General features: G+C 34.0%; 1 protein-coding gene across 11 annotated transcripts in view; it reads left to right on the top strand.

Moving 5' to 3' along the window:
• The window catches only part of DMD (dystrophin), a 1,095,710-nt gene that overhangs the window by 444,682 nt on the left and 627,011 nt on the right, over positions 1-24,017 (top strand). For all 11 annotated transcript variants that reach the window (XM_037376983.1, XM_037376984.1, XM_037376980.1 and 8 more), the window contains 3 exons: positions 1,089-1,241; positions 2,161-2,343; positions 17,645-17,839. In XM_037376983.1, the coding sequence (XP_037232880.1) occupies positions 1,089-1,241; positions 2,161-2,343; positions 17,645-17,839 (531 nt within the window). The remainder of the gene's footprint in view (positions 1-1,088; positions 1,242-2,160; positions 2,344-17,644; positions 17,840-24,017) is intronic.

Consider the following 24,017-nt stretch of genomic DNA (forward strand, 5'->3'; position numbering starts at 1 on the left):
AGCATCTTTCCTTTCCTATGGATTTAATTCTAATTTTTACAGTTTTGCAGATCTGTTTGAATTCAGTAAAATAATAGCTGGAACATGTCATATTTTAATCCACATTTATAAGAAATGTGAAGTCTAATAAGTGTGTCTTTGACTGTTCCAAGTTAAATGGAAGTAATTAATAACTTCTATGGAGGAGAAACAAGGGAAGTGTTTTTAGAACTATGCTATTATCCAGATCCTTATGGGCTGTTTTTATGCAATAGCATGATTGTTTTTCCTTTGGGTCACTCAGTTAAGGCATTCAGGCTTTCTAATAAAAATCAAGAACAGTTCAGGCAAATTCATCTGATATTTTTGTATAAAATGTATTATTATTTTTTCAATTTAATTCTTAATAAGAAGTTATACTAATGAAAATATTTTCTGAATTCTGTGTGAGTAAAGTTAAACAGGTAAAGCAAATGCGAATGGAGTATATTTAATTAATAAGATTTATATGAAATGAAATAACATCTTTTACCTTCTTGTTAAAGAGAAGTTTTAATACTTTTATAAAGATGGGCCATAAACATGGGAAATTTGTTATGTAAATGGTATCTAATCTAGAAAAAGGAAACCTGTCTTTGCATACATATCTGCATTGAAATGATTTTCTTTTGAATAGCTACAGAGTTTGCATGCAGGCTAGAATTTCACAGGAGACCACAAAACACAGGAAGCCCACTTATGGCTAGATACTAAGTGGGCTGTGTTTCCATCTGTCCAGTAAGTATTCTGAGCAGAAGTGTTTTATATAAAATACTGGCATTTATGTAAGTCTTAACTTCTCTGAATATTGGTGACTGTCTCAGTTGTTTATTCAACATGTGAACAACCCTGAAATAGGTAACCTCCTTTAAGAGAAAAAATAATCCATTAAACTGAAGAAAATATGCATGTTAAGATACTTACATACTTGATTTAAATATCATCATTTAATTAAAAAAAACCAAACAACAGTGGTCTTGTGCACTTTTTTCCCTTCAGTGTGCACACATGTCAATTCATATTTCATAAGTCTTTAATTCATATTCTAATGATGTCTGCACTGTGAACAGGACTTGAGATCTCAAAGAAGAAAAAAGGCTCTAGAGATTTCTCATCAATGGTATCAGTACAAGAGGCAGGCTGATGACCTAATGACATGGCTGGATGACATTGAGAAAAAGTTAGCCACTCTACCAGACCACAAAGATGAGCAGAAGCTAAAGGTAATGTTGTTTTGGGGTGACAATGGTAGATCATTTTGGGTGATAGTTTATGAATTTAACAGACAGCAAATGCAATAAATATTCCAACACATATACAATATTATCAGTTCAGTTATTTTTGTTTGTAGTAGAACAAACCCTAATTATCTATGTTCAACTGACATTTCTTTGTTGTACTATATCTTGTATTTGTTTGTTATGCAGAACATTATATAACATATATTTGACACACACTAAATAAAATTCTATGTCGATAATATGAAAAATGTGCAATGTATTAAGATTCAGATGTTTTCTAGTAAAAATTGTAATTTATTTTATGTATCTTTGTTCCAGATGAACAAATGACATACCGATATATGGATGACCTCTATCTCATGTTAGCACATTCATTTTCATCAGAACATATTCATATGTCACTGTCAAGCTCTATAGATTTATTTACATACTGTCAAAGATTTTCCTAGTTTATTTTGCATCGTCTTTCTTTGCTTCATTCTCTCTTGCGTTTCCCACAATAAAATAGGAGTTAAGTAATATCTCAGAGTCAAATAATATATTTGTAAGCTGTCCGAACACTATTTTTCCTGAATATGCTGACCCTTATTGAGAAAATAATTTCTCCAATTGCCCATCACAGTGTACTAGCAAGAAGCGGAAAGTGGAAACTGTTGGCTTTTGCTAACAATTTTCAGTGTGTACTAGCTGTTAGGACCTCCACAGCCAATTTCCAAGAAGGTTCTTCAATTTCGGTTATTTTTGTTTTGTTTAAATGTAAAATAAGACATAAAATAGTTGTAAGATTTAATTGTAACAATAAAATGGAAATGAAATTTCTGTCAGAAGTATTTTGCTAATTTTAAGTTGATTGATCTAGTTAGCTAACTGTCCTGGGCCCTGTATTGGTTTTGCTCACTAGGAGATTGATGGAGAATTGGAGAAGAAGAAGGAAGATCTGAATGCGGTGCACAGGCAGGCTGAACGCTTGTCTAAGGATGGGGCTGCAAAAGCAGTGGAGCCAACCCTGATACAGCTCAGCAAGCGCTGGCGAGATTTTGAGAGCAAATTTGCTCAGTTTCGAAGACTCAGCTATGCACAAATTGTGAGTTGTTACTGGCAAACCCATATGTTTGCAACTGCTACTACTAACAGCATCCTACTAACAATGAGAGCTTCAGGGTCAGTGTCAACTCTACAGATATCAATAAGAAAAACTCTTATTGTCTGCAAGTGGGGAAATCTTTATATTATATTACTATAGTTCTTTACTTTGGTATTACAAATGACCTTAAGTTAAATCAGCCAATAACAAAAAACTCAGCTATGAAGATTTCATATTTATTTCTGTTGCCTCATTATTTTTCCATAACATTTTCCAGTTTAAAAACATCAGTTTGCCATGCATCCTTTTGTTCAGTGAACATGTAAAACACAAAACCTGTCTTTTCCAAACTACCCATCCCATGCTAATTTTAATTGGGTTTTTATTTGTCCATAACATGTTATACCCTCTTTAGGAAGAGACTAAAAAAATTCATATGACACTATACACATGGCCTATTCTTCAAATGATTGCTTCAAATTGTCAAAGGAGTTTTTGCAAGAAAGCGTACTTTTAAATTTGACAGGATGAAAACATAATTTTGTGAACCAACTTTGTGTGTTCTGATTTTGAGTTGTTTAGTATATAAAATATAATTATTCTTACTGGCTTATACATGCTGCAATAACTAGATAAATAAAAGGGAAATAAACTGTCACTATGTAAGGTTTATGATCAAAATACATATTGGGTGTTACCCATTTAGGAGATTAGCAGAGAATACTTTTGCTCTTACATGGCATTTTTTTCTTACCATTCCTACTACTCTGCTTATTGTCTTCTGGGCAATTGATTTTATGAAAAGAAAGATAAGATTTGCTCTCAAGGAAGCTGTTGCATTGTGTGCATTTCTGTAATCTTAAAAATGCCAGTGGTAAAAGATTGTTTAAACAAAATATAATTTTATTTATTTATTTCTAAGTGCAACTAGATTGCAGAGGGGATGTACTGACAGGATAATAAAAACTTAAAACACGTGAAGTGTTATTTCTAATTGATACGTGGTCGACTGCTTTAAAACAGAAAAAAAAAAGTTCCATTAATCAGCAATAATGTATAACCTTTTGGTCAATACAGTCCTTATTTAATGTACTGAGTGTATTGTTTATGGTTTTTTTCTACTATTAAATTACATAATGTATACATAAAAAATAGTAACTGGGATAGCAATGCAGTTAATGGAAACAATCAGAGAAACGTTAACTTTGGTTTGTATGTTATTAAATCTTGTTCCATCTGATTATTCTCTTCAGATTACTATGGTTTATATTAAACTTGATGGATGTAATCAGTTGCAAATCATTTATATTGGAACGGAGCTGCAGCAAGCTTCACTTTGTCTTGTAAATGAGTCTTTCTTTTTTTTTAATAATGGATATATTTGTTCCTTTGATAAGCAAGTAAGAAATGAGAATGTGCATGTAATTTGTTTAAAATCATTTTGCTCTCAATGTGCTTTTTATATCACCTACCACCTACCGTGACAGAGGATGAGTATTTCCATTATAAAATTTTACTAACAAATCAATAAAACTATATATATGCATATTTTTCTTTAAAATATATAAAGTGGATACATCAGCATGTGCTTTTGAAATGGACTAAGGAATACAGTCATCAACTTTATAGAGCCACGTAACCATTACATGTATTTTTATTTTTAAAATACATAAATACAATATTTCTGTAATATATTTATATCCTTGTAATGGTTAAGTTTTTAAATATTCTCCAGTATTTCATGCAAGTGGGGTGCTTGTTAGTATTTATCCAGGGAATGAGGTCATTATTCAATGAAATTTATATGTGTACAGGATAATTACTGTATCATCCTCATTTCTCATGAAAAATGTCTTCCTCTGTTGGCAATGACCAAGGTGATATACATGTGAAATATTTCAGAATTTTTTACAGAAAGTACTGAAACTGGTGAGAGGTAGTATATTTTCATGGCACAAATCAGAGTGAAAAGTACAACTGCCTTAGTACTGTTTTGGCTTTGCTGAATCAGTGAAACAAAGTGAATTTTTCTTTAGTTCTTTTTTTTCTTTTTTTAATACAGCCTAAGTACCTACCTCACAGGGATGTTGTGAGGATTAATTATTTGTGCAAGACAAATATTTGTGCAAATACAAAAGAAACATTAAAATTCAAACTATTCACTTGAACACATGCATATACCAGCAAAAAGAACTTTCGAAGAGATTTTCTATGTTTCACACCAACTGAATAAAACTATATAATAAAAATACACAAAGGAATTTATTTTTAAATAAAAAAAAAAAAATAGAAAACTGCTGCATTTTTTTAATTGATGATGTATTCAATAACAGAATTATTTAACAATTGAAAGTTGTTATACCTCCATGAGAATTTAGTTGTACTCTGTATCTTTCAATTCATTATGATTCATTGAATAAACATAGCAAGACTGCATTGAAGAAGAACTTTAATTATGTGGCTCAATGACAGATTTGCATTTCTTACCTTTGTTGGAGCTAATATATTTCTGATATCAAAGTGTGAAATTAGAATGATCATGCTGTCCTGCATTTTACTTTTCCCCGATATTTGTTGGGAAAACCTGTCGGAATGATATAGGAACCATAACAGTATATGAGTTGATTCTCTCTACCTTGGTAGATTCTCATAAAATTCTGATTGTCTCACAAGTACATAGCAGTAAATATCCAGGAACTAATTGAAAAAAATATATAGGTGTATATTTATAAAAGGAAATTTTCTCTCACCACTTTTGATAATAAGGTATGACATACTTTTAATACCTCAAACGCTGCATGTTCTGTTCAGTGCCAATTATGAGACGTTCATTTTGACATAGTGGTCAAAGCTTTATGTGAAAATTATCAGAGAGTAATGTGTGACATTCTATAGGGAAAAAGGTGGATTTATTGCAATAACAGATTAAACATGGTACACAAATACATAAATATAACTGCACAAAACCTAAAATGATACTGAGTAGGAAAAAGTTTTTAGAGTTTATGTTGTCTTACAAGTTTCTTCTCCCACCCAGTGTCTTTATTCATATGTGGCAAAATAAACAGTGGGCAGAAAATTAAATTTTTCAGTCAGGCCAATTTCCAGTTCCTGTGTAAGAAAAGGTTAGCTTCCTCCTTAATTTCTGCGAAAGCTATTCATTTGAAATCAGTTGGTAGTAACTTCAGCTGTGAAATCTGAACAACTTTTTAAAGAGTGGAATACCTTACCACCACATTTTAAAATGATTTAACCACTATGTCCCACTGAAATTCATGGAAGCTTCAGACAGTTAAAAAAAAAAAAAAAATGAGCCATTAAGGTTTAATCCTAGAGCAGGATGCATTTTTTTTTGCATATTTAAATGACATGTGTTTTTTTTTTTATTTTAAAAAATCATTTAACTAAAAATTATAACATTAGAGAGGTCAAGGGACATTTATTTCTAAATTATCTCTGCAGTATCTAAATCATTAAACCTTGGCAGTCACAGTTTTTTCAGAAAAAAGTTCTCAATACCCTTTGCTACAGTCTAAAACTAAATCTTCCTGTTACTATTTTTCTGCAACAGTTTATGCCACTGTTCCAGAGTGATGAAAATATCTGTTGCAGAGAAAAAACTAGATTCACATAGTTTAATTCAAATGAAGTTAAAAGTCAGATATTGATATATTGATTATATTTAATTAAATTAGCTTTACTTAATGCCTGTTTTATAGAAGTTGTTTTGGTCTGAGGTTTTTTTGTCCATGCTTTCATTTCAGTAGTCTATGAACATGTTTATGTCATGGCTCACTTTAGATTTTATTGAGCTGTCTGAAATTACTCTGTGTGGAGCACTGAAGGCCTTTATCATGAGAAAACTTTTTCTAGATGAACATAGGTGCAGAGCCCACAATATAAATTCTCATTTCATATGTCCCATTACCATATTTTATCAAGGTATCCAACACTCTCTGCTGTCACATGTAGTGACTATTGTGGTTTTTTTTTCCTTCTCTCAGCTAAACTACTCATGCTGTATGTAGTAAGCCAGAATATTATTAGGACAAGTGAAAAATAGGTTTATTTCAGTAATTTCAATAATTTCATTGGTGACATAGACACACATTCTATTGAAATTTAAGGTCATTTTACTACAGAAATATTTGGGCCTGTATTTATATACAAGTATATACAGTAAAATCTATCAAATTCTAAACATCAGGAGAGACTGTCTTTTCCATACCATTTAGACTAGGCATTGTACAAGAATGATTAAGGAGAATAGCTATACAAAACATATATTTATTTCTATACGGTAAGTGATTTAGTCTGAGCAGTTCAATAGTTACCTGCAATATATATCTGCAGTACTCTTAGTACTTACTATGAACTAAAAATCATAAGCTTCACTTTTTCAAATAAAAGACGTTACTGTGTTTAACATTCTGTAGAAATTCAAATTACCTGTCTCCTAACTGGATGATCACTTCTGGTGACAGAGTATGTGACCAACTTCTGGAAGCAGATTAAGGACTGATCAAGTTTATGTCTGAAATTCAAGAGTTTAAGTTCAGTCCTTTAAAGGCATCTTGCAGTTTTCCGTTAATATCTCCCTCTGGAGCTCTATTTAGTTCGTGTAATGAAATCTAAACTTAAAAAAAAAACCTGTTAAAATATGTTTATATATAAAGTTACTGTTTAAAATATAAATCAAACACTAATTGAAATAATTCTGCCACAATTAAACACAGTACTTGACGTCCTAATCATCTGTCTACATATTAATAACATAGACACTTCAGTGGTATTGTGCTACCACTGTTTTCGATCATTGTTTTCCACAGTTTTCACAACAAGCAGCACTGAAATGAAATGGTTTTCTTCTCCTATCCTTGCTTAAATATTTCTTGGGCTAAATAAATAATTGCTGCCAAGAAGAAGAGGCAAACTAATCCTTCATTAATCCTGCAATGAGTGGGAGAAAGGATGAGTGAAAGAGAGAAAAGGCATTAGAAAAGCAAAGTAGGAAAATACCTACTGGACAACAGAAAAAACTCTATGGTGCTGGATTGGTATATGTGTCTCCTGTGCACTTTGTGTCTCGTAAGGACAGGACATAGGTGATCCTGTGATGCAATTTAACTTTTCTGATGTTGACAGTGGCAGCTCTTTAAACAAATAGCTTTATACACCACAGCTACACTGGATATTTTTGGCTGTGGTCTGCAAAAGGGATGAGAATGAATGAGAAACTTTGGGAAGAGGATCACAAGTGAATGTTTACACTAATTTTCTAGCATACATCAACCTGGAAATTGCCATTAGAAAAAGTATTTGTCCTGGTTTTGGCTGGGATGGAATAAATTTTCTTCTTAGTAGATGGTACAAAACTGTGTTTTGGATTAATATGAGAATAACGTTGATAACATACTGATGGTTTAGTTGTTGCTAAGTAGTGCTTACTCTAAATCAAGGACTTCTCCGTTTACCATGCTTTGCCAGTAAGCAGGTGCGCATGAAGCCAGGAGGGTGTAGAGCCAGGACAGCTGGCCCGAACTAGCCAAAGGGATATTCTATACCATGGAACATCATGCCTAGTATATAAACTGGTTGGGGGGGGTTGGCTGGGGCCTGCTGATCCCTGCTTGGGTACTGGCTGGGCATCGGTCAGCAGGTGGTGAGCAACTGTGTTGTGCAACACTTGGGGTTTTCCCCTTTGGGTTTTCTCTCCCCCTCTTTCTCCTTTTCATTACTACTACTACTACTACTACTACTATTATATTTTATTTCAATTATTAAATTGTTCTTATCCCGACCAACAAGTTTTACTTTTTTGCTGATTCTCCTCCTGCTTGGGTCGGGGGGAGTGAGCAAGTGGTTGCATGGTACTCAGTTGCCAGCTGTAGTAGAAACATGACAGTATTCCAAATAATTTAGTCATATTTCAAATAGTTTAGTTTTATGTCTAATTTAAGATAAGAAAGGTATGGTACAGGAAGTATACTGAAGATGGATAATGTCTTTGATATAGCTGAAAAAGAGCTAGTTTTATAAATACATTTTAAAGTGCACTTTACATTCTCTGTGCCTAAAATGAATGCATACAGTGTTGTGGTAATTTAAGTTAAGACCATCTATAGCCTTCATTTATAAAAGTGGGCCTGTTTACTACAGTATTTTGAGTTCTTTTAATATATGTATATATATATTTTATATTTCCTTATTAATTCTGTATTCACTATAGCTATAAATCTGTAGTATTTTCATAGAGTGAAGTTAAGAAATCCTGTCTTGTAGGTGACAAAACTTTACAGAAAAGGTGGGTTTTGGCCATTTTTCGTCATCTGTTATAAGCTTTAGTGACATGATCTAAATTACATTCTCTAGTAATGTGAAACTCCACATCTTTACCTCATCACCTAGGACTGAAAACTCGATGCAACTTGGGCTACAGTTGGTTTAGGATGCTGGTTTTGAATTCTAGGAAGTAGTTATAAGAAAGTAGTCTTAGCCTTGCCACCGGCTTTTCTTACTGTTCTCTGTACAGTTGAAATGGACACAACACCAACAGCCTTTGGTTTAAGAATCCTATGTGGCATAGCACTCAGTTGTCTCGCCTTTCAAAATTTTACACAAACCTGAGCATTATACTAGTATAGCATTTCCTTCCTTATAATTACCTAGCTGTTTGGGAAATAAGGCGGCAAATTACCATCTTATTTTCTCTGATATAGTATATCATAATTTATTGATATCATAAATTACATGGTGAGGAATTTGGTGTCAAAATTACTTGGCTACAGTATTGAATTAAATAATAAGGGAAAAATCCTGCTGCAGATTGATCTGGCCCTATGTGACAGTATCTTTGGAAGAGAAGATGTTCATCTGTCTACAGTTCAGGATGTCAGCATCGCTCATGGGGTTTTACTTGTTTGGTTGGTTTGGGTTTTTTCATGGATGCATCTGAGTATACTCATAAAGGTGCAGAAGGAAGTAAATTTATATATCTACAGTGCAAGTGCTGAATATCTATGTATGTATAATTATTGAGTTTTCAAAACTGCTGGATTGACAAAAATGTCATTCACATTATTAAAAAAAATATATGTTTTGGAGTTAAAAAAAAACAGCCTAAGTGAAAAACCTTATTATTAGTATGTTTATTAATAATTATCTATTAATATATAATATATATTATATATTACCTTATATATGAACACATAGATTATATATATTTATTATATAATCAATATATAATCAATATATATAATAAATACATATGATATTATTATTGATATGTATTGTATTCATCCCTATAAATGTAGATTAAGGCTATTTTAAGAAACAAAGATGGAAAATAATTAGGTAATGCCTTTTAACATTTCTGAAAGGTGTTAATGTTTAAGGTTTAAGACCTTGTCATTTGAAGCTGTTAGCATTCAACACTCATTGGTACTTTATTGGTATTTTTAATTTATTTTCTAAATTATGTCAACAAACAGGTAATATGTAGTTTGAATAAATATCTGGAAAGTAAGCATCACAAATCAACAGTCAATCAAAATGGGTTAGTCAATTTAGGTATCAATAGATTGTATTCTAACATACCTTGGCTTTATTTAAAATTAATTGGTTCCTTGGTGATCAGTCAGTAGAGTTACACACATTATTATTCAAGGCAGCCCTAAAGCTTCATGTGTAAGTGCTGTCTAAGGTTAGAGCACTGCTGTGGTTTTAATGAATCAGCCATTAAATAAAATGGCATTGACCATAGCCTGTCCCTAGGAAGCCTGCTTCCAACGTGTAGTGTAGAAACTTGTTCTGCCACTATATACACTTTTTCTTCTTCCAAAAAACACGCTTTAGAAATTCTGATTAAAAAATAATCTGAAATTCTTTCCATTCTTTTGGGTATTTCCTGCTGTGAACTTGAGTACATAATGCTGGTTTAACAGAAACGATAGAGGCTTGACACAGTTGGACATCATGATTACAAGGATATAGGACTGTGTAGAAGAGTTTCATCTTCTAAAGTGTGTAGATACTTTCTTAAGTATGAAATTTCCTTTACAATGTTTATATGTATTTTTTTCAGCTGCGAAAAATATTACAAGATGAATACAAGAAATGGTTAAAAAACCTATGGATTTATGTATTCTATAGTTAACATATTAAGAAAAGCTTTCTAATACATTTTGTTTACTGGAAGGTAACACATACAAATCAATTGCAAAAATATTTTCCAGGTAAACCCTTATAAAATTCTAAATAACATTTTAAAATATCTGTTGAAAACCAGCCTAGGATGTAGATTTTGCAAAATGTTCTGAACTTTTTTCATTCTAAAATGTAACAGGAGTACCTAAGTATTAGCTTATATTTACTGATTTCTAATATTTAGAATGGCTATCTGTTTTGACTCACTGGTGGTTTAGAGGCTTACCTCCCCTCATAAGTGCTAACAATTGTATATGGCCTGAGCAGTACTGGTTAAATGGTTATCAAGTATAGTCTTTAATCTTTCAATAATTCCTTTTATAATGTTACAAATATCTGTTGAAAGTCACGTGGCAGACATACAGTTTCCTTTTACTTGTCAGTTTGGAACTACTGCAATTATTAAGATTGAGATATGCCATCTTTACCAGAACTAAGTAACATATATGCATAATCTATTTAAAACAAGAAACAGTTTCTGAATCCCAGTAGTTCCAATTAGTCAGTTATGCCATAATGCTACTAGATTTTATTTTTCTTTATGACATAGCAACATTGCAGCTGTAGCATAGTATACACAGTGCTCTATTATTTTTATTTTTTTGTTCTGAAAGAGGTGGCTTATATCACACAGTACAGCATAGGAGAGTCTTATGCCCCAGCCTCATCATAGTTGACATTTTTTTTTTTCTCTTTGCTTAACAGTTGTCAGGCTTAAAAGTTACCAGCAAAACTGCAGGATTTTCCGATTTGTGCTAGTTGTGTCAGTCTTTTATTTGCATGAATACTAGCACGTCTTTAAGAAGCAGCAATGGCTAAGTTTTCAGTTCAGCTTCAGCTAAGTTCAATATGCAGCAGCATCTCAGCCTGAGTAAAGTCCTTATATGGAGGCATTTATCTAAGCCAGAATAAAATAAAAGCACTGTTAAGCAACTGAATAAGGGATTGCCAAAACTGTTCATTTTACCACTTGACTTTTACCACTTGACCAATTGTATTTGACATCTTGGAGGGCTCTGAAGGCATGAAGGTGTGCAGAAAACAAAGGATTGTCTGCAGCACCAAAATTCTTTGTTAAACTTTTTAGTATACATTTACCCCGGGGGCGGGGGGGGGGGGGAGGGGGGGAGGAGAAAGAAAGAAGAAACCAAAGTTACAACTATGAATACAACCAATATAATAACAAATTACTCTCTGGGTTTAATGTTTACAATTAATTGTTACAGCTTTCAGCTGTATCTTTATTTTGTGGGTTTTTTTTTATTTTGATTTTTTTTCTCATCTAAATGTGAAAATAGAATACTTGAAGAAAAAAAAAAAAAAGAAAAATTGGAGGTGGAATAAATAATCATTCAAGTCGTAGAGCCGAGCAACTACAGTTATCACAAGCAACCACAAGCATCTATCCAATCCACCATACAGAGCTCATCAGAGTGTAGCATGACTATCTGAGTTTCTGGCAGATGTCCCGTAATTTAAGCCTAAAAGTACATGGAACAGGCCTTTTCTTATGGAGAAATCCTTTGCATTTAAATCCAGTTATGAAGGTCAAAAATAAGACAGTGGAAGTAAGTTCACACTGGTTAGTGTCTGTTGATTGACGGCTTTCAAACTCAAAGCCTGCAGTTTTGTATTGCTAATCCTAGCATGTAAAATTTAATGAAATGTTTTCTAATTACTGCTGTTATTAAGAATAATTTCTTTTTAATCGGCTTTATTTCATTATCTGTATAAATAAAATAGATTCATTTTATCAGAGAATAAAAACTCTTAATATAGAATTTCTCAACCAATAAGGTATACCTTGTCAATGAAGTATTGTGAAGACATAATGCACCCTTTCCAAGAACAGTGCTGAAAAATAATTATGTATATTTTTAAAGTTTAAAGTTTTATATACATCACTGAAGAAGTCAAACACAAGCATTAAAATACATGTTTTAAGTGTTCCAACGTGCAGGGTTTTGTTGACTGTGGTCATCAGTAGAAAAATCGCATACATGAGAAAATATTTACATTCTTACTTGAAAATATGATTTTTAAAAAAGCCACACTAGTATTTAAAATTTATTTTAATCTGTTAAGTGCATTTTAAGGCCTATTCTTCATGGAATTTACATAATAATTTTATAAATTTTTAATCCTGTAGTGAGAATTTAGCTGTCTCTGTACTTGAAAGATATGGGGTTTTTTGTACTGATAAGTAACATGTTTGTGATTTACTGAAACTATGCAATCTCATAATGAAAATTCCATATTATTGGTATAATTTTGATCTACTGTCTACAAATTTGCACACTTATAGGTAAGATATGCTAACAATACTGAAGACATAGTTTTTATTTTTCTGAATGTTGGCTGACATCACCACTCATATTTGCCCTAGGAAGAGGTCAATAAAGGCTTCTTTATGTATAAATATGTACTTGAAAGTAGTTTTATTCAGCATTTGATCATATTTTTTTATTTTTAATTCTTTATTTGACATATTGATGCTAGCCATGGCCTAGAAAATATCATGTAGTTTATAATTTGCTCTAGAAAGCAATAAACTGCCCCAAAGTGTATTGGACTCTTTGAGGCATGAGTGCCTTGGTCCAGAAGGTGTCTGCTCTTTTTTGTGTATCTGTAGCACACCTATGTTTATTCCTTAGAGGTGACTGGCGTTTTAAACTCCCCTATATCTTACAGCTTCTTGCAAATAATACTTTCTCAAGCATTATTTCACTTCAGGAGGAGGCACATATTTTTTTGTTTTTCCTGAACTTCTCATCAGGATGCTGCTAGGAGCTGTGTCGTGGTGCAGTAGTGCTGATAGGTGTTTTTTGCCACTTTACTCCTACCATGTGTTCTGTATATGTGGAATTATCAACTCAAAAGCACATTGCCCTAAGGTTACTATGAGTTTGAAGGCTTATAGTGAGAAGAGACCAAAAATGGAACAGGCCCAACACAAAAAGGTTGGAGGCTTTCTAGGTGTAAACTGTTGAACAGCAGAAGTGATGTTGGGATTGTTCCCTCTGCAGAAAAAGGAAAGGAAATGGATATACTGAGATGGGTGAAATGTGCTTTAATGTTGAATTTTCCAGTACTAAAAGGAAATGAACGTCATTCTTTAAGGCTAATTAGCTCTGATGTCACCAGGTAATAGTGTCTAGATGTAGGAAATAATCACCACAGATACATTGTGTGTGTGTGTATTTGATTTTGTGGGCAAGACCTGCATTATTTGTGTAGTTCTTTTTTAATGGTTTGGGGTTTGGGGTTGTTTTGTGCTTGGTTGTTTTTTGGGGTTTTTTGTTGTTGTTTTTGGGGGGGTTTGGTTTTTTTTTTATTGGTTTGATTTTTGCTTATCAGCCTTCTCTGTAAAGGCCAATCATGGAGTATTTCTTCTCTTTCTGTTTCACCTATATGACAGCTATCAATAAAATCACATATAGGCAGAGTAATGTTTCTGGAAAGATCCTATCCCTTAATTAAAAATGTGTAAAGATGGGGAAGAAAATTCAATTTACTATTCTAGAGATGATAATGCTTGGTGAAAAGCAATGCATGAAATGTTAAGCCCTACCCAAAATAAGTTGTCTTTTCAGAGACTAGAAATACTTTGCACATCAGTATATTATTGACAACCAAGTAAAAATACAAAATAAATCAATTAAAAATTATTTTGCAGAAACAACACTGGGAAATGGCCATTTACACTGGCATTTCAACATCATTCCTAACAGTTTATTTGTATTATGTATTATTTTTAATTATTATTTGCTTTTGAGTATTTTTAGGTAACTAATGTATTCTGCTGCTTTGTCAGATTCAACTTATTGAAAACCATTCTTAAACAATTCTCTAAAACGTTAATTTCCATTTTCTTATTTATTTTTAATTCTCATAAATGTTAACTAACCTTGCTTCTAATGAACCATTTTGGCATTAACAAGGACATATATCATTGCTGAATTAAAATCATTTGTAATAGTATTGGTTTCTAGCTGCTATAATATTTTTTTTTTAAGTTTTTTTTCTCATTACAGTGTTAATATATGAATCACTTTCAGCTATGCATTTTTAGTAAAGATGCTTGCCCAGAACACAGGGAAGGACTCTGCCCATTTTATCTTCTACAGTAAGGCAATTCCAGCAAATATAAGGACAAGCAAAAATGTTTTCCCTTTCTTTGCTGATTAAAGTTGTCAGTTATGGATATGCCTATCCAACTTCCGCCTTGGGTTCTCTTATGCTACTGCCAATGAAGGAAATATAGAAGGAAAAAAACACTTTGAGAACAACCTTTTGAAAAACCCACTACAGTCAAAGAAATTTAATCCTTGATTTCTGAGGTTGTGTCAAATTTCCAACTCTTAAATAGTATTCAGAAACTAATTAATTAAGATTTTTACCCTTTTTTTTAATAAGGTATTAAATAATGTTGCCAAATATGAGGGCAGGTTCTTGTAGGGCTGTACTTTCAATTATCAATCCATTTATTTATTTATCTGGTTGTGCTACTTCACAGTTTAACTAAGGATATAAACATTAATGGTTTGCTTGAATTGGAAATCTCCTGAGTCATGTTTCCTGTAGAACTATACAAGTGATCACCCAGCTATGAGAAATATTAATGTAAAGTTTTCTGTAAAGGGCAGTAGGAATACATGGTTGCATACATCTCATTAACATTATTGGGAGTTAAATATTACACATATTTTAAGGGATTAGTAAACCATCTATGTCTTACAAGATTCAGTCCTGTCTTCAGATTTTAATTAATTTTGCCTCAGAGTGCTTTTATATGAGTTCTTTGTAACAGTGATTGAAAAATACGCAATTTTGGCACTACTGTAATGATTAAGCATGACATCCATTAAGTGCTCTCACATCAGATACCTTCCTGATCTTACAATTTCAGAAATTGTTTAAAAAAAGAAGGCACAGATTTTATTTTATGTACACGTGTGCACATTTTACGTACACTGTCAGTAGTCTAAATTTGGGTGGAACAAAAACTAGCTTAATACAACTATAGAAACTTATTATATTTTGTGTGTCACTTTACATATTAATGTGACCTCATTTTGAGTGAATAACCTTACACAGCTAGCATGCTTTTTTCATTGCTGTGAATATAAATATTCTGTCTTCTCAGTCAAAAAGAAAAATACAATTATAGTTAAAATGTTCCTCATGTGGGTCTAAAGTTCTTTGCTACATGTAGAAAGGTCATGGTGTAGTCTCTAGGAATGAAAATATATTACTGCATGCCTCAGTGGTCTGATGAGAATCTCCCATTTTCTAATCAACTAGGACTACTTTTCCTTTGCGTTTACTGGAGTAAAATTAGTTTTGCAGAGCATGTGATTCATGAAACATGGGGGGCAAACACAATTTTTTCAAGCAATTTATTTTAAATAATAAAAATTATAGCAGTGATATGGTAATTAGAGAGGTTTCAGTGTTAGCAGATCTACTAAGAAAGTAATTTAGTGAGAAAAGTGTAAGCAAAGCAATTAAATTTACATAAGAAATGCAGCAGAATAGCACAAGTCTACAGAAAACTTTATGGGCTTTATATGTGATATGCATACATCTTCTAGAATGTGCATATGCATATTTTAAAAGTCTAATGAAAACCAGATGACTCTGCCTGGTAACTGAAGAGAGAAACACGTCATGAAAGTGTGGACAGGGCAAATAGATAAAATAAGACACATTGCTAAGGTAGTACATAGAAGACAGTGTTTATATTGTTTTTCTTTTACATACTGTGTAGCTAACTAATGATACTGTTTTCTTCAGAATCATCAACCCATTATCTCTCACAAAAATGGCTCCAAAATCCATTATTATCTGTATTTGGACTGAAGCATCTAAACAATCTGATTTTTGAAAGAAAGTTTACCAACAATTGCTTGTAAAAGTTTTATTGAGGTCCTCAGTAAGTAAAGTTTCTATTTTTGAGAAGACAGAATTCAAGCACAATGGATCTTGGTCCCACACTAGGAATCCTATGTGATGTGACAAAACAAATAAATAATAACTTATCTTTATGAAATCACAAATAATTTGTCTTTTCAATTTTGCCTTTTCTAATGGAGATGCAGGTGATCATGTACTTGGAGTTTATTAAAAAGAAGCAATCATAGTCCTCCCTGCTCCAAAGCACACTTTGTATTACTTTTTGTCTATGATCTACAAACACACAAAGTCAGAAAGGTAGAGATTTTAAATAAACAGGCACTGGTTTTGTCACTTTATACGTCACTATCTTTCCAAACACCATAGATCAACTCTTTACTATTTGGAACCAAAACATTCCAGGATTTCTTTATATTTTGTGATGCATGTGCTTTCAGGATAGGCTGCCTACTTTATATTTATCAACAACAACAACAATAATAATAATATGATATAATATGATATAATATGATATGATATAATATAATATAATATAATTAATATAATATAATATAATATAATATAATATAATATAATATAATATAATAAATATAATATAATATAATAAATATAATATAATATAATATAATATTAATTTCCTGAAGAGGTTGGCCTTTCATATCACAAAATTCCAAATTGTACTTCCAGGTTTGAAGAGAAAGGTTTTAGAATAGTGTTACAGGTGCTGAGTTGACCTAGATGTTAAGAAATTATGACTTATTACACAAGTCATTGTTTTACTTGACACCTTAATGTGATTTAGTTTTTTAGGACTGGCATGCATGGAATTTCTATAAAGGACAGATTCTTAAAGAGGTGTGGCAATTTAAGATGACAGGGATACCACTAAAATCTCAGTAACACCATAATCTCAGTGTAGTTTTGCATTTCCTATCTTCATTTCCTTAAAGAATAAGAGAAGAAAAGTTTGTACAATTTTGTATGGATTAATTTTAGTACCTGTCATTTCAGACTAGTGGAGTGTGAGTGATCTGCATCAGAAACCTCAAACATTTCTTGCATTTGTCCTTAGAGATTATTTTTAATTGTTTCTAGGTTGTGAACTGGAAGTTGCATTAAGTTATACGTTTGTGTAGTGTTAAAAAACTAAAGGAGGCATTCTGTTGTATATCTATACTAGCAAACAGTTCCTGAAGATACAACTTTTGTGGTGACCGAAACTACGGCTGTGGAAACCACTCATGTGCCTTCTACATACCTGGAAGAGATCCTTCACCTTCTGCAAGCCTTGCTTGAAGTAGAAGAGCGCCTTAATTCTCCTGTTCTGCGTGCTAAAGATTGTGAAGATCTCTTCAAACAAGAAGAGTGTCTCAAAGTAAGTTACAAAGCTTTTCTTACAATTGCATTCCAAACTTTTGGGACTTCTGTATATTGGCAGCCTGCTCTCAATCCTAGAGCCATATATATGTGCTCAGCCCCTCAGTGATGTGTACGTTTATGGATGTTTATATATGAAGGCACATAGGTGCAAAATGTAAGAATACTGGAGAGTTCTTTTTCCTTTTTTTTTTTTTTTTTTTTTTTTTTTTGGCTGTTTCACCTGTATGTGCAAGACAAAAGCATTAGGGTATCTGCAAAATGTATCCTTGAATGAAACAGAAAGGATGAAAAAGAAGCAGTTATATATTTAAAATTGAGGATTTGTGGTTAAAGTTTTTTAGTTTTGTTTTTGTGTTTGTAATTTGAGGTAATTAGTGAGCCACCCTATCCATACCCGATCTTGGCAGATTTATTTTAGTGGTCGATTTTTTTATGTTTTTTTAAAACAGCAACAAAACCAAATACAATCTAGCTGTTTCATTCCACGCTAGACCAAAAATCTTGAAGTCTGATTGAGGCTGTACTCTGTGTAATTATTACACTTTAACTAGATTAAAAAAATATTGTCCAATAGGTAGATAATGTAGTTAAAGCTAATTCAGTATTGTTGATATAACTTTTAATATTATTGTATGGCTTCTTCATTGCTTACAACTGTGAATTTTTTGTAATTGGTGACATTTTTCCAACACATGATTTTCATAAGAAGAGAATAAGATTAAAGTTGTAAACCTAAGTAGGTGAATGAATTATCAGCTTTTGCAGAATAATGTTTGTGTGAGGAAAGCCTTGTAAAAAAATGATGTTTAAGTGCCGTATATAATTACAGCAATTTCAAACTGTCATTCATCATGAAGAGAAGGCCACATTTCCATTTTTCTGTGATTATTTTGGAGAAGGAAAGGTTTTAACAAACGTAAATGTTAGCTCAAAGTGGCTGGAATTTGCCCACAGTCAGCTATAAGAAAAAAGCTTAGAGGGAGATTCAGGGGAGGGGCGCTGGCTAGGTGCTCTGAATTGTCCTCTGTAGGAGCTCATTTACCTCTTTCCATAACAGAAGAAATGTAAAAAAATCCATCTACTGTTATTAACTTCCATAAAATCACATCTATTTATAATTCCTATATATGCATAGATCTTGTAGGCATCTGTACACACACACACACACACACACACACACACACGCACGCATGCACGCACGCACACACACACTCTCTCTCTCTCTCTCTCTCTCTCTCTCTCTCTCTCTCTCTCTCTCTTATTAGCTCTTGAAAATTAGGGTGTTTTCAGTTTGCTAGCAAGGCAGTATAGTATGTGTAGTGAAGCATAACAGTGACATATTGGAGCAAAGGAAGCATATAACTGATAATAGGACTCTGTGAAATAACAGTGGGCCATTCCTTTTACCACTTCTGATGTAGTCCCGGTAGATTAAGGTGGTCCTGAGTACTGAACACACAACATGCCAATGTTACTGTCATTCTTCATTTGAAAAAATCCCTTTTGATAGAATGACTCTTTCTGCACAAAAAAAAAAATAAAAAAAAAAAATCATAAACCATGTAAATCATGGCTAATGAGTTACCATTTGTTCCTTGTCTGTGAACTTATGTTCATTACTAGACTGCATGTAAAAACAGTGACCTACCTCAAGCAGTTTACTGGCAGTTGATTTAAGTTCTTCTTAATGCTTTCCGTTTGGGCTATCTATATCTGATTTATATCCATAACTTATCTGTTATTCACTTTGTATATTTGGTATTATCGGAGTTGACATCAACTTTAATAATATTGATTACTGGGGTTACAAGTACATACTGAGTTTAATTTAACTGAACTATTAAATTGTTATGAGATGCATTTGTGGGCACAGTTCCATCTTCCTCCCAAATACATTTTTAGAAGAGGCAAATGGATCTTGCACATTCGTGGCCTTTTGGAAGGGTATAGTTTTGATCTGAGCCTGCTTATTGAATATTTATTTCCAAGCAAAAACATTTATCATTGTCATTATCTTGCAGTAAAAATAGAAAAGTAGTGCATAAATTGTTCAGCATCTGGTTGGGAAAGGTTTGACATTAAATTGTGGTTGATTTTTATCCCTGACAGATTTGCATGAATCAAATTACAGAAATGCCATGAATAGCTCTGTTTTAAAACTGAGTTTGTGCTCTTTTTCATTCCCATTCAGAAATAATCAATTACAATTAATCCTTAAAAGGAAAATAAGTTTATTTACAAGAATCCTTCAGTAGTAACTGCTTTGAACATTTTTCTCCAAAGTAAATACATATAGTAAGACTTAAACCTGATACTAATTATCCAATAGGAGAAATATCAAATACAAATTAAAAATTGATTTTATGAATTGTCATAAATAACTCTAGCACTGAGTTTTTCTATCAAAAGGATGTAAAATAACAAAATATGAGTTTTTTTCTGCAAAAACTAATAACTTCTAACATTTGGTAAATTGTAATGGTTTTACAGGCAGTAAATTTGCTGAAACCAGCTAATAGGAATGTTGTTCTCTTCATTTTAAGCTTTAGGGAGTGGAAAAATCAGATAGAGACAAAGACATGTCTCTTTATCTCATAAAGTCAGCAATTCCAATGTTTCCATTATCTTATTACAACCTCTTTTAAGTATTAGGACATATAGCAGTACATCAGTCTATCTTCATCACTGTACTACAGTATTTAACAAACAATTTAAATATTACGGTTCTGTCAAAGATGAAACTCCAGTTGATCATATGGAAAATCATGGTTCATAGACTGAAAAAATAAATTTGTCTTAACGATATACTTTCAAAATAGGACAAATTTTGTTATAAGCACGAACATTTGTTACCATATATGGTATTTCTGTCTACTATTGATGACATTCATATTGTTGGAGTTCACAATCTTTTAGTTCCCCATATTGAATTGGTTGTAATTACAATGGATTTCCTTACATGATCAAATGTAGGAGTAACATGCCTTCAGAGTTTAGCTAATTATCCTTCCATGCCACGGAGGTTCCATGTGTACATTAAATGAATGCACAAATTTGCATATATTCAACTTAATCTGGTTTTACAAAATGAAGTTATATTGCTCATACTAAGCCAAAGTTTTCCGGTGTGGTGATCATATGTGAAAACTCAAATGTTTAAAATGGGTTTATTTGAATCAACAGGGCTGAAATTTCCTTTACCAAATGTTCTGTCTTAAATTTCATTTGTTTCATTTGTATAGATTTCAATAAACTTGTTCATTGCATTCAAGGAAACATGGATAGTGAAAACATCCCATTGTTTCCAAGTTTAACCAATAACCATCAAGAGATGCACTTTTTTTTAACTGTCATTTCCCAGGGATGTGAAATTTGACACAGTGTAATTTTTGTACCAGTTTTATGCTTTTTGCCATCCCAGTGACATTATTGACCACTTTTGAGACCCATTCTGCCAGATCTTTTTTTTTGTATTGACTATTAAAGATTTTCTTCCTGCAAATTACTGATTTCTCCTACAGCTTGTAGCAGCAACCGAATTAAACATACAAAAGATAGTCTCAGAATCTCAGCATGCTCTACCTGGGATTACAGGGCTCAGGCTTTTTTTCCTGGTGATTGGCTCCAGGGAATCATTTCTGAATAGGGAAGTAAAAGGAAATGAAAGGACAGGAAATGTAAATACTGACATGCAAAACTTTTGAGGTTTTCTCTTTTTGAATTTTTGAGCCTGTGGAGTTCTAAGCTTTTGGGGTTTTTTCAAATAAATATTTAGAACATTTTTTTTTAATTAGATGGATAACATAGAAACACTAAGGTATGTAACATGAAATAGATTTCTTGGTCCATGGCTTAAATCAGACTTAAATTAGATTTGAAGGGGGAAGGGAATAAAACCAGGCTTGCTTAGAGATGAGCCTGGAGGCAGCATGCCAGTGTTGAAGCTGAGATTGATAACACAGCTGAAGTACATTTATGCCATGCCCAAAGCCAGGGCAAAAAACAAGAGGATCTGAAAGCCACTGTGCAGCAGTAAGACTGACGTAGTCACCATCACAGAAACATAGCAGGATAACTCACATAACTGGAGTGCTGCAATGGGTGGGTGCAAACTCTTCAGAAGGGATCGGCAAGGAGGGAGAGATGCTGGGTAGCCCTGTATGTTAGGGAAAGTTTTGATTGTCTAGAGCTTGATGATGGTGATGATAGGGTTGAATGTTTATGGGTAAGAATCCGTGGGAAGGCCAACAAAGCGCATATCCTGGGAATCTGTTATAGACCACCAAACCAGGATGAAGAGGCAGACAAAGTATTCTATAAGCAGCTGGGAGAAGTCTCAAGATCGGTAGCATTTGTTCTTATGGGGGACTTCAGCTTACCAGATGTCTCCTGGAAATACAACACAGTGGAGGGGAAACAGTCCACGAGGTTCCTGGAGTGTGTGGAGATAACTTCCTGACACAGCTGGTCAGTGAGCCAGCTAGGGGAAATGGCCCGCTGGACGCTGTTTACGAAAAGGAGTGGTGGGTGATGTGATGGTCAGAAGATGTCTTAGGCATAGAGATCATGAAATGATAACGGTTTTGATTCTCAGAGAAATAAGGAATTAATTTAGACTTTGGCCATGCTTAAGAGCCTGGTCGACATTGTGCCTTGGGAAGCAGTCCTGAAGGGCAAAGGTGTCCAGAAAAGCTGAACATACTTTGAGAAGGGAATCTTCAAGGCACAGGAGCGGGTCCTCCCCATGTGCCGAAAGATGAGCCAGCAGGGAAGACCAGCCTGGCTGAACAGGGAGTTCTGACTGGAATTCTTCATCCTTTATTGGATGCAGGGGGTAATATTGCCACAAAGGATGAGTAGAAAGCAGGGAACTCACCCCCCTGACCTGGAAGACAGGGACAAGGGACAGAATGAAGTCCCCATAGTCCAGGACAAAGTGGCTAGTGACCTGCTGCTCCACTGAGACACACACAGGTCTATGGGGCTGGATGGGATCCACTATTCTTGGTGAGAAGAGCTCACCAAGACACTCACCATCATTTATCAACAGTCCTGGCTAACTGGGGGCGTCCCCGTTGACTGGAGGTTAGCCAATGTGATTCCCATCTACAAGAAGGGCTGGAAGAAGGATCTGGGGAACTACAAGCCTGTCAGCCTGACCTCGGTGCTGGGGAAGGTTATGGAGCAGGTCATTCTGAGTGCCATCACATGGCACGTGCAGGGTAACCAGGGGATCAGGCTCAGCCAGCATGAGTTTATGAAAGGCAGATCCTGCTTGAAAAACCCGATCTTCTTCTATGTCAAAGTGAGCCATCTAGTAGATGAGGGAAGGAAAGACTGTGGATGTTGTCTACCTGTTAACTTAGTAAAGCCTTTGACACTGTCTCCCACAGCGCTCTCCTGGAGAAAGTGACTGCTCATAGCTTGGATGGGTGTACTATATGGTGGATAAAAAAACTGGTTGGATGGCCAAACCACAAGTGGTTCTGCATGGAGTTACATCAAGCTGGTGGCTGGTCCCTAGGGCTCAGTACTGGGACCAGTTCAGTTTAATATCTTTATCGACTATCTGGATGAGGGGATTGAGTGTACCCTCAGTAAGTTTGCAGATAACCCAAGCTGGGGGCAGTGTTGATCGGCCTGAGGGCAGGCAGGCTCTGCAGAGGGATGTGGACAGCTGGACCTGGTCAAGGCCAATTGTATGAGGTTCAACAAGGAGACGTGCTGGGTCCTGCACTTGGGTCACAACCATCCCATGCAATGCCACAGGTTTGGGGAAGAGTGGCTGGAAAGCTGCCCAGCAGAAAAGGAACTGGGGGTGTTGGCTGACAGCCAGCTGAATATGAGCTTGCAGTTTGCCCAGGTGTCCAAGAAGGTCAATAGCACCCTGGCTTCTATCCAAAACAGTGTGGCCAGCAGGACAAGGGATCTTAAAAGTCTTTTCCAACTTAAATGACTCTATGATTCTATGAAATTCTAGATGCTGTGACAGAGAAATAATAATTCTACATACTTAATAGTAAATCATTGCCCTCTGTACTCGGCACTGGTCAGGATGCACCTCAAATACTGTGTTCAGTTTTGGGCCCCTCACTTCAGGAGAGAGGTAGAGGTGGTGGAGTGTGTCCAAAGAAGGGCAATGAAGCTGTTGAAGTATCTGAAGCAAAAGATTT

Source organism: Falco rusticolus, chromosome 2 (genome assembly GCF_015220075.1).
Source record: "Falco rusticolus isolate bFalRus1 chromosome 2, bFalRus1.pri, whole genome shotgun sequence".
In the NCBI taxonomy this organism is placed as follows: domain Eukaryota; kingdom Metazoa; phylum Chordata; class Aves; order Falconiformes; family Falconidae; genus Falco; species Falco rusticolus.